This window comes from Lepidochelys kempii, chromosome 3 (genome assembly GCF_965140285.1).
Source record: "Lepidochelys kempii isolate rLepKem1 chromosome 3, rLepKem1.hap1, whole genome shotgun sequence".
Classification (NCBI taxonomy): Eukaryota; Metazoa; Chordata; order Testudines; family Cheloniidae; genus Lepidochelys; species Lepidochelys kempii.
In genome coordinates this window covers 165,517,110-165,529,937 of record NC_136382.1, presented here as the reverse complement: position 1 = coordinate 165,529,937, position 12,828 = coordinate 165,517,110, and the positions used below count along the sequence as shown (strand labels likewise).

General features: G+C 38.7%; 1 protein-coding gene across 1 annotated transcript in view; it reads right to left on the bottom strand.

Moving 5' to 3' along the window:
• The window catches only part of USH2A (usherin), a 572,584-nt gene that overhangs the window by 87,073 nt on the left and 472,683 nt on the right, over positions 1-12,828 (bottom strand). The window contains exons 58-59 of the mRNA XM_073338913.2: positions 6,097-6,255; positions 4,708-4,870 (exon numbers count right to left, since the gene is read on the bottom strand). Of these exons, the coding sequence (XP_073195014.2) occupies positions 4,708-4,870; positions 6,097-6,255 (322 nt within the window). The remainder of the gene's footprint in view (positions 1-4,707; positions 4,871-6,096; positions 6,256-12,828) is intronic.

Sequence of the window (12,828 nt, the reverse complement as noted above, 5' to 3'; positions counted from 1 at the left end):
ATCTCTCTAATATCCTTGGACCAACATGACTGCAACAACTCTATCTGCACAGTGTCATGCACGCCTATACCATCACAAATAATATATTGTTATTTATAATTGTAACTGTGCTCTCCTCCCAATGTACTTAAAATATTCCTAAAGAGAAGTAAAAAAGTGGTGTCATTTTAAGTGTAATAAAGTTATCTTTAATACCTGGTATCTGGGCTTGCTTAGCACAACAGTTTAATTAACCGTTAAAGCACTTGCTAGAATTCACAAATTTATGTTTAGTACCATTTTAGAAATTTTGTGAGAAACAGCTACTCCACAGTGAAAGATCAAATATGCCACCAACCGTAAGCTCAGCCGCAAGCAAAGCTGAACATTGTAGTCTGGTTAAGTATTTAGATCTTATTACTACTGAATATTTAATGAATGAAACTTATGGTTAGGTAAATGGTTCCATCTGTGGTGCTAAAACCCAGAATATCTTCATGTATGAATAAACTTTGAACAGAAGTGGTTGAACAGTTTGTAATCATTTCAATCGACTTAAGATTTAAGATTCAACTGCTCATTTAACTGGAAGTGTTTCTTCTGTACAGTGAGCTGCATAGGAGAATAACATTTCCAGGAGCTGGAAGCTGTCTCAATCTGCACACTCTGATTTGCTGCCTATACTCAATTTAAAGATGTTCAGATAGAGTTATTTTATAAAAGGCAAGTCCAGTGCTTAATTTGTTCCAGGGCTTGCCAGGCCTGAGCTCTGGCACCTATAGGCTTGGCAGATCATAGCCCCGGCACCTCTGAGCTTGCTGCATCAGTTATGAAAGTAAATCATTGCTTGAGCCCCGGGATCTCTTTGCTTGACCCTCAGCACCTCTTTTATTACAAATTAAGCATGGGGCAAATCCTCCCTGGCCCCACACCAAGCTCTAGCAGGGGTTGGGAGGAGAGGACATCATCCTCCATGCCAGATGACTAAACAGCTACTACTACATCCACAAGGCTGCAACGGTGAGTGACTACAGCACCTGCTCTTCTCCTCCCTTACGGGGCAGGGGAGGGAGAGAGAGAGATAGTGAATCCTTGTACTTTTGGATGCACCAGCTCTGCCTCTGGGGCCATGCTCAGAATACGCCTTCAGAGCCATGTCCCATCCTGACCCCAGTCCTCAAAAAGTCAAAAAAGAACATGGACTAGTGCTGCATGTTGTCGCTAGGCCCAGGTGGTGAGCAGCTACTTCTGGAAGCATTGTACAAGCCTGAGGCAAAATGCCCCCATAAGTTTTTGCAGGGACGATGTGCTTCACAATGCACCCTAATACCATCTTCCATGCAGAGCAACAGAGTAGCCCTAGTTATAATACATATATATTATAAATATATGATTGATATATATATAATATATATATAAAAAGGTATCATGACACACCTCCAGAAATTTATATTGTGGCTCTTTTTTTAAAAAATATGGACTTTGACATAGGAAAAATACACCCAAAAAAGGATATGAGTTGGGCACACATTAAAATGGTAACTTAGACCATGGTTTATATTAATTACAGATAAAAATGATAATCATCATGAGCCAAATGCAGCACTCACATAGGTCAATATAGCCATTGATATAGGTCTTTATATCACACTAACATCTAAGTGTCTGGTAAGCTGCACATCAAGTGTAAACAAAACAGGAGAGTAGTAAAGTGGTGTAACTAACACTAAATGAGCACTCAGTGAGTGTGAAAAATAAGCATAACTGACATTCCAAAGGGAAGAATAAGGATCAACAGCCCATAACATTGGGTGTATCTTAATTAATCCTGTTAATTTTTGTTAAACCCCTTTCCCTCTCCCCCAGCCTCATTTTGCACACCCACTGAATATCAGGCCTGTGTAAGTTACACTATTATCCCACTTATATTTATTTTCTAAACAATACCCCCTGCTGAATTTAGCTGAGATACTTCCACTGAAGTTGCACCAGCTTAATCCAGATCTGAATTGGACCCCACATATTTCTAATTTTATAGGTAATTTTTTTCTATATGATCAGTTCTCAAACTGAGGACCAGAGAGCACTTGGTGACTGGTGGTCATATGATGCCAGCTTGCCTTGTTTCCAGTTACTACATCTCATTAAAAGACACCTAGAAATACATTAAACTACTTCCCTAATATTCCCTTTCCAGGCTAGCAACTGCTGTGGTTGTCACAGAGATGTTATAAAATGGTGAATGCAAGGGGTGGTGGATTGCAGGATTGTGAATGAAAGGGGACATGGTTCACGAGACAATCTCTGTTAAGTTGTGGTCCTTGTTGGAAAAAATGTGACTGCCTCTATTCTATGAGATGTTTACAGCTGTCCCACCAGTCAGAGGTAAAATACAACCAATTACACTCTCCCACCCCAAATGTTTTTGGCAGAATTACAATTATTTTGTAAGCACTTTTATAATTCTACAGGCAAGTAAAACTCCTGCAATTTTAATGGAAACATCTCCACATGATGGTTTCCCAAACATTCAATGTTTTGAGTTAAATGAATTTGTTTTGGTAGAGATACAGCAAGGAAGAGGCAAATGATGAAGAAGAAATTACATGCCATAATGTCCCCCAGAAATACTGCAGTCTTGTTGCTATAACAATATAAGCCTACGTGTGGCTACAGAATGACAAAGAACTATATGCCTACATCCCATTTCTGTCCTTACAAATTTCTAATTTTTTTTTGCAGCTATCTGAGAAAGATTTGATATTGTTGTTGTCTAAGCACATTTAAACTTCAGCTGAAATAACTGCCAAGTGATTCATGCCTATGTAGGTGAATATAACGATTGTATCTGGAGCCCCAGTGCGCCATTTTCATTTCACTTTAAATAAAAAACAAAATGTATCTATGTCAGTCAGTGCCCTTCTGCTGTACTCAGAGGTATCAAACAGGCTACAATTATGATTGTGAAGTGATTGTGTCACATTGGAGGAAGGTTTATTGCTTTTGAGTCTGCTAGGCAGTAACACATTCTGTTTCATATTACTCTTTATATCATTGTTTGGCTGTGACTAGAATAATCAAATGCCATCAAATGCTGTCAAATTCAATTTACAGTATTTTTCATTGAAGCAGGGCTTTCTGCATTATATTTCCTGTTTTCCCTTTCTATGGCTGCCATGGAATAGAAACCGTAATCATCAGCTTTATTTACAAAACCAAGAGAGTGAAGCCATGTCTTGGGCTAAAACAGATACTTTGTTTCCTTTGATAAGGAGTAGAGACTTGATGTATTTTTCTCATACAATTAACAGTGAGCAGATGAAAAAGGTATTTAAAGAGATCAGGCATTTTTAGAGACTCAGTGCTAATATATTTAAGGCAAATGTGAATTTACATTAATTATTCTTACACATTCAAACATCTGCTAAGAGGAATTTGGCTTGCTCGCTTTTGGAAATGCCGTCGCCATACATACAACTGCATTACAATGCAACCTCCCAATATCCAAAGGACCTGGGGGACACCTGAAGCTTTTGAAAAATCCTGGCTTCAGAAAACTTGGGGAGCCAGCTCCGCAGGCTTTGAGACAGGAAGTTCTGAGATGAGAGAATCTGGAGCTCAGACTTCAAAGCCTCCTGTGCAAGCTTCCCTGATGCATAAGCATGCCAGCTGGTTTACTCAGAGCTGGCAGGCTCTAGTGCAGAGGTTGTGCTCTGAGTCCCCAAAACCCCACATTACATTAATAAGGATCTCACCAGTTGGCTTCCACAAAGCTGTGAGGACAGACTCCTGCAGAGCCAAATTTCCAAGAGACAGCTAACTAGGTAGAAAAGGCTGTACGCTGGGTTCAAGAGATCCAGAGCACAACGAGGACATGCCAGTCAGTCTTATGGGAGCCAGTGGACTGTGGAGCAGCGGTTTGACAGGGAGGCGTAGGTTAACACTAGGAGACATACATCAGTGTAACTTAACTAGAAGAGCACTGTAATACTACCCCAATGTAATTATTTCTGGCAAATAATAGATGTGATTTCCAAAACACCCTGATTCAGTTTAAATGCTTAAACAGAGGGCCCACCCACCACCAGTCCTGCCCAGTATGACCCTATGCCTAACAGTATAACGAACATCGCACCAATTCCGAGGTCAGCATTTAAGCAGCCATACAGTATACATTAATGTATGTTTGAGTACTTTCCGTGTCCTCGACTACCTGTCTCCAATTTCTGGCTTCAGTTTTGACTTAGTAACTCAACTACATCATCATTAGTTTGGTTCAGATGCACTCTACCTCCTACACAAGTCAAAACTGGCTCCTTTCCAACTGCCATCTTCTACCTAATTGTGGTTAGAAGGCATTTTGCACCAAGTTTACAAGCATATGGCTCCATTCATTCCTTTCATCAGTTTATTCAAATTTTGCCTCTGTCTATTTTTATAAAATGTGGGTCTACCTACTGCATGTCATTTATGGTAGCTCCAACATGGAGCAAGATTACAAACTGTGTTGAAGGTACTGTCAGCAACTTGTCAATCCATTGACAAATGTCCTCCTAACTTAATACTCAAAAAGCCAGAAACAAGGCGACACTTCGCTTCATGGCTCAAACAGCATGCTGTACGTTTTTAAACGCTATGTTCACGCACCAGTATTACTTGGACTATTTAAGTAAATGCTTTATTAAGACTAAATGCAAGGGGATGATATAGAGGTATAAAAATGTCTACCTGTGAATAAAGTAGTTAATTATGATTCCATTTGGTTTCCTAGGTGGTAACCATTTTACTTCTATTACTCCAGATCCAGTTGCCCTAACTATAGGTTGATTCAGTTCCTTAGGGGGTGCTTCAGAAGTCCTTGCGTATGTCCGACTGCCTACTCCACAGCCACCTGGGAAGAAAATCAGAAATTAACTTAAAAGGTCAAAGTTTTCCACAGCAACAAAAAAAGGGCTCTTTTAATGGTCTAACGCATGGAAATGTAAGGAACAAAAGTTGTTCATTAATCTGAATATATAGTTGCTGTTTTCTGCGGATAAAAGCAGAGGTTTCTAATTTAGATATTTTAGCCATAAAGAATAGGCCTGTGTCATGATGTGAAATAAAGACAGTAGTAATACGAGCATTCAATGTGTGAAAAGTGAACCAATTAATTATTCATTTTCCATTTTAAAGTGTTTAATATGTATTTTTAAACACTGTCTTTGTCACATCATAGCTGCCAAGCTGCCCAGATCCAGTTATCTGAGATTGCCTTTAGAATGTGTAACAAAGTCCCATGATAATGGACACAATAACAAAAATAGCAATGGAAGAAGCTTGAAGACTTTGGATTGCAATTTTAAAAGTGTTTAGTGTTGGCCTGACTCTGCTTCCACTGAAGGCAATACCAAATCTTCCATATTTCTTTCACAGTTTTCTTTAAGACTGAGTTTCAGGATCTAGCATGCCTGACGTCAGTTACTTAAAGTAACAATGAAGTAAGAGCAAGTTTGTGTGTAGGAAACAAACTGGTGCCTCCAATGAGTGCTTACCCTCATAATTAAGTACTAATTTAAACCAGTGTAACTCCATTGAGTTCAACAGAGTTACTTCTGGTTTACACCACCATAAGGGAGAAGAGAACCATGCCCTGTCTGTCACATGACAAGATTTTCTCTCTCAGATCAGATTGTGAACATTCCCAATAACTTTAAATAAGAAAGTAGAAAGTTAATGTTTTCTATATAATATCTGGGCTTTCCAGCTATCTTGTTGTTGTTGTTGTTGTTGTTTATTACTCCTTATAAGCCAAATACTGGTGCAACTGACACCACTTGAGCAAGGATTTTCTCCTATGGGGAGCAAGATAGTTCAAAAACACTTAAGCTATTCTCACAAAGCATTTGATAAAACAGGATATATTCCCAGAAATACAGACATCTTAATCTCCACTTAAAATATTCACGATATAATACAGGGAAAGGTATAATGCTCCACAGCGCTAGGCTTTATTTTTACTGGGTAAACATTTCACTTCAATTTAGAAATAAGATATCTATTTTGTTGAACTGGATCTATTTTGCAAATCTGCTCTCTCTGTCGATCATGCAAGTGAAACATCCGAAGCCATCTTACCATTCTGGCAAGCTTGTATCCTTATCTCATACTGTGTGTATGGATCCAGGCCATCCACAAGGACAAAATGAGGCCGACCTACCGGTCTTATCAGTGGTGAGGTACTGCCGGCATTTAGTAAGACATTATATTCCCAAGGCATATTGGTGTTGAATATCTCTGTTACAGGATGGAGAATAGTACACAGGATAATTGTTGTTTAATAACAGCGTGGGTCAAATCCTAAGATGCATTGATTATCTGCAACTTCGTGTAAAAGCCCCTGTTGGGACTTCGCTTTAGAAACCAAAATTATTTAAATATAAACAAAAATAAAATCTGATGCGAGAATTATTATATGAATGATATATTATTATTCTCACAGCAAAAATGACTGACCAAGTATTAGTATTTTATCAACTACAATTGGTTAATAACATAGTAAAAGCCTTCTGATTGGTGTATATACATAAATCAAAACACTACATATTTTCCCTCATAGTGTTTAAATGAGAATATAGTAAATGAAACAATGAATTCATACCACTGTGGCTCTTTTGTGTACTGTTGCTTTTTAATTTGGCTGCTGAACCCTGAAGTCTGAGTATCACTGTTAAAACACAGTGACTATATAAAACCAAGAGGCCATCTAAATGTTTTAGTTTGCCAGAGAGTATTGTGTGTGTTTTTAAATTTTGCAGTCCTATGCCATTCTTACCAAGTGATTACTGACTGAGTGAAGTACAAAAACAAAGTGTCTATGTTCAAGGTGCTAAAATGAAATAATTTAAAAAACATGGCTGATTAAAAAGACGGAAACTACACTTTCAATAAAAAGCAAATCAACTTCTGCAGGTTGCAGTACTGGGCTGTCTCCACCGTTACTTGTAACAGGAAGTAAAATGGCAGTGGCCTGAGACTGTTAGCATTTCTGAGACACCTCATCAACCATGACTTAAGTCTTTCTCTGTGTAAAACTTTGGAAAATGAGACCATTCCTTCTGCTTATCCTGATTGGATGATCTTCAGTGGCTCCATTATTCTGAAGCTGGTAAGAATGTACTTTGTCTCTACTGTTGAACAACTTTTAGGCACAGTACAAAAGATGAAGCTTTCACACACACTGGATTCACTAATTGGAAAAAGGCTGATGACAAATTTGAGAGGCAGCAAACTTCTTCATATCGCCACAAAGCAGTTGATATTCTTCAAAAGACCACAAAGAATTACGTTGACATGCTAAGTTATCAGTACTCTTAGAAGAAAGAAGAAAACAGGAAGATCCTAATAGAATACTAAGTAGTATACATTATCTTGCTACACAAGGACTTGCACTGCAAGGCCATTAGATTGATCTAGCTGAAAATAAGCCATAAGTGGAGAGACTGACTTTGTTCGCAGGCAAAATGGACTTTGTTTCCAACTGCTTTGTTTGCAGGCAAAATGAGATCCTAATATTTCAAAGTGGCTGAGAAAGAGGCTAGACAAATTCACAATCCAGATAGTCAAAGTGAAATAATGGAAATCATGACTCTTAAAATCATGAGGGGAAATTTGTGGAACGCAGTATGCAATCAGGGTAGCTGCAACAACAGACTTTTCTGAGAAAGAGCAAGTGCTTTTATGCAGCAATGCGTGGATGATTGTATGAATGTTCACGAAGAGTTCATTGGATTGTATAAAACTGCCTGTACACTGTGGGATCTAATTAGAAATATATTATTGCACCTAATCTGAGTGGGGATCAATACCTATCACAGACAATGTTATGATGGTGCCATTAATACGGTAGGCTTGGGGCCTGTCTATATGAACACTTAGGTCATGGCAAGCTGGGGTATAAATCCACTCCTCACTAGTGTGTCATGCACTAAGTATCTAGCCCACTTTGAAATGGAGTAGATCAAAACATACTAGGGAACTTTTAGGATACAGCTGCAGGGTCCACATGGACACTAAGTATGCTGCAGGGTAGATTTACACCCCAGCATGCTGTGAACTAAGTGTTCATGTAGACAAGTCCCTAGTATCAGGGACAGCAATCCAATTTTAACAGGAAGAACCACAAGCTACATATACTCATCATTATGTGCTTGCTTGGAATTTGGCATGCCAAGACGCTATTAAAAATAATACAATCCCCTAAGAGATACTCTGGAAGTTGTTTAAAAATTGCAAAGTTAATTTACAAATATTACACAAATGAGGGGCTATATTTCAGGACATCATATTTGAAGTGTTAAGTATATCACCAGGTATCTGGGTTCTCTGTCCTACCAGGTAGACTCTCCAGGCAGAAGCACTGGCTTCAGTATTTGAGAACAATTTTGCACTGTGTGGAATGTGGGAGATTGTGGAGGATGCAATGAGAGATCCTGAAATGAGAACTTGAATTTAGTGGCCTAGCAGCTCAAATGGAAAAGTTTAACTTTGTCTTTGGTATTGAACTAGGTTGAAAAGGCCTAAATATGGGTTGGATGTTTCAGCAACACAAGGCTAATCTCTTATGAAAATGACACTTTATTCACTTCAGTCCATCCAATCAGATGAGAGCTGTAATTTGTTCTGGGTGCAAATCCACCAGAATAAATTTAAAGTTGCAGACAGTCAAAATGTCTGAGCTTCCAAGGAAGATAAAAGTTCCCAAGAAAATGCAAATAGGTGAGGTCAATCCAGCTATCCAAATACAGCAAAGGAATTTCATAAGTACACCTTCTTCAAAGTAGTTGATTTTATAGTATCCAGTATTCAGTGTACAAAATGGTCACTGAAGTCAGTTCAGAAATATCCCAGTTTGCTCAGCCAAACTGAACAACAGCTGTTTTCCAAAGTGTAAAGTTGATAAAAATGATTTTGATGCTACCAGCAATCAGTGCTGTGAGTGAGTGTAGTCAGTACTCTAGTGTCCTATTAAAACATAATTTTAACGTTTTGGATCAAAGTCAAGGCTCAACTAGTGTATGACTTTACAAGCATAAAAGGGCAAAACGTATGATTTATAGCTTATAGATGTTTCATTTCAAGAAACCATGGGTAAAGATCATTGTTTGGAATTGTTTTCAGATTTGTAGGTTGTTCATTATGCCCATGTTTAATGCTTTAGTGAATAGTTTTGTACCATGACTAAATTAGTCCACTCTTTTCCAAACTTAGCATTTATTTATTTATTAAGGCAATTCCTAACATTTTTAGGGGCACTAAAGTTCCCCCAAATCTCCAGTTATCTGTGCCTATAAAGTATCCTAGGTTTGTTTGTGAAAGAAATCCATAGAAACTACTTTATACTTTCACAAAAAAACAGCACAGAAACTGACAAAATGTACCAGGTCTTTGGGGCACTGGAACTTCCAACTTAGGCCACTTAAGCATTTAAGTTCCTCATTGTGCCCACAAATGAAGGACCTATATATGCATGTGACCTAAGTTGTGAGTGCAAACAGCAGCAGATGCAAGGCTGCATCTGTAATTATTTGTGTCTACTATTTTGCACTTACAAAAATAAAGGCCCAATTAAAGCTGGGTTGAAATATTGGCCCTTACATATATAAGGATATGTCTAAAGAGCAAAGGCTGTGCTAGCCTACCTGAGCTAGCTTGAATGCTGTTAGCATGGGTAACGTAGCAGAGAAGACAGAGCAGTGGGGACTTCAGAGCAGGTAGAATAAGCCTGGTATAGACCCTGGCTACATACTTGGCTCATGAGCCTGCTCTGAAGCCTGCACTGTGCTGTCTTCATGGTTATTGTTACCTACCCTGTCTAGATGCATGCTAGGTTGGGTAGGCTAGCCCTTGCACACAGCCTTTTGCTGTGTGAATGTACCATCTCGGGTGGGGGGGGGTTCACCCCTGCACTGCAGACTCTAAGTTGGTGAAAAGTAGCTTCTCCAATGTGTTTCTCCAACACGGAAGGCTTCCCTGGCAGTCGTAGAGCCCGCCTCACTAGCTCTGCACTGCTTCTGCTGAAACCCCTGACGGCAGGGAGGGGACATCAGTGGCGGCAAGGAGCACTGCTGGGGCAGGCCCGAATCCTGGCAATTCCCACAAGCCCGGGCAGCCTCAGGTCACTCTACCTGCTCTAGAGCTGATTTGCTGCACGCGAGCCCTAGCGCGAGAGAGAGACAGAAAGTCTCCCCTCTTGGTCCGTGTCAACTCCACACTGGCAGTGGGAAGAATTAGCCTCTACCGTTCTGACTGCCCCCACAAAAAATCAAGGCCTTATACAGCTCAGTGACATAGACTGCAGGATCAGGACTGTGCTCACCATTATTTGGGCCTGGAAAAAATGAAGGCTAGTGTCTAAAATTCTGACTCTTTATGTGTAGAGTTAGACTTGCATTATTACAAGATTTTTAAGCAGCATCATACTATAGGATATAGCTATGATAGATGTGAATTATTTTTAGAGTTATAAGAAATAAGTCCTTTTTCACTAGCTATTCCATTCTATATTCACAAAGCATCATGTACATCAGTATCACTGTATAAATTATATTTACATATACATCTCATATTGGGAAACGTACAAGCCAGATGATAAGTTTATGCTCTCTGACTGAGTATAACCTCTTAAGATACAGTACATTTGCTCGTGATCATAAATTCAAAATTCACTTTACATGAATAGTCTACAATATGCTCTTAAAGTTTACTTTGTTGGTGAATGGTCATGCCAGTAAACTCATTCTGAAGATTATCTTAGAAAGTGAACACAAAAATGCAAATATGTCAAAACAGATGCACTGAAAAATGCGAAGGAATATTAAATGGAAATTCTTCCCAGTATTCACCGAGTGCTAACACCAAGAGATCATTTTACCCTTTGAAAAAGAGAAAAAATGAATAGTTAGAATGCATGGAAATGTGAAATGAAAAACTTTGTGTGTTCAGACATACCCTACAAGATCTGCAGCAAGTTCGAAACTGTCTACCCCGGGTGCTCTGGTGACTGAACGAAATGGGCATATTTGTTATAATCAGCTGGGAAACCACATGACTTGGTTAGTTCCAGAGTTCATAAATTTATGTCAGAATAAAAGGAACAATAAAAGCATAAGTGAACCAATTTACCCTAAGTGCAAATGGCAGTTTTGTTATTTGATGCCAAAGTTACCATGAGCGCTATGACAACCTGCCACAACATATTTTCATGTTCACTAAAGAACAAAGATTTAGTTGGTTAATATTCTCAGCAATGCTCCTTTTCATAATTTACAACAACTAGATGCTGATAGGTTATTTAACATTTATGAAGTTAAGATGTAATCAGAAAAACCCTGATTATCTTTACAAATAAAAAAGTTAAATTATTCCACTTTTTTCCTCTGCAACTTCATTTCACAGCAGGTGCACACTTTGCAATGGGACAAGTCAATCAAACTAAATCTTGTTTTTTTCTGTTGTATTTGGATAATGTATAATGGACAATTCTGTGAAAAAAGCAGCAAATTAGGTTTCAGAGTAACAGCCGTGTTAGTCTGTATTCGCAAAAAGAAAAGGAGTACTTGTGGCACCTTAGAGACTAACCAATTTATTTGAGCATGAGCTTTCGTGAGCTACAGCTCACTTCATCGGATGCATACCGTGGAAACTGCAGCAGACTTTATATATACACAGAGAATATGAAACAATACCTCCTCCCACCCCACTGTCCTGCTGGTTACCTGCTGCATAGATTAAACCTGGTTACCAGCAGGACAGTGGGGTGGGAGGAGGTATTGTTCCATATTCTCTGTGTATATATAGAGTCTGCTGCAGTTTCCACGGTATGCATCTGATGAAGTGAGCTGTAGCTCACGAAAGCTCATGCTCAAATAAATTGGTTAGTCTCTAAGGTGCCACAAGTACTCCTTTTCTTTTTGCAAATTAGGTTTGACAGCCCTGTTTAATTCAAAACTAGGGTAACTCATAAGGTAGAATTTGCAGCAAAATATGTTTAAAAGAGAAAAAGAAAATCACAATATTGTTTTAAAGACTGGTGATCAAAGGTCCATTTGAAGTCAATTGCTGAAAACTACTTAATGTAATGTGAAATACAACCACCATTAAGCCAAATAACTGAAGTTTTCTAGTTGTATTCCAACAAGTCTCCAAAAATAAGCGTCATGTCTTTCATTAAAATCTAAGTAAGAGGTTAATGTGCCAAATAATTGTTATGATGAACAACAAACTGGTACCACACATTACAGCCAGAACTAGTATACTTGGATAACTAACATTAAGTATTTTAAATCCATACGTAAGCACCTACATTAAATGCCCTGAGAAAGATGCTCTGTAATCACTGCTCCTACTGAAGGCAATGACAACTCTGAGTGCTCAGCACATTTGAACATCAATCCACTTATTTAGGAGCTTAAATATGGATTAATGCATCTAACTTTAAGTGCCCAGGTTTGAACATTTTGGCCTACACCACCACAGTAACACAAGCTTTGTGCATATCGCATATCCTAGAAAACAACCTGATCTGGAGAATTAATTCCTTTGAATTACAATCTCCAGAGCTATCTATAGGATCATACTCCCAAGAACTAAGACAATATCAGGCTTAGGAGGGCAAAAAGAAACCAGGCTACCAGAACACCTAAGTTTGGTACACAAATACCAGGTGGGGCCCCAGGAAGAATGTAGGTAGAAATCCGAACACTCTACACAACATGCAATCTGTACATGCTATGCAAAACTTGGAAGCACAGACTGATGGAGTGAAATAGAGTTCTATGATATGAGAAAAGGGGAAGATCATTAACATAT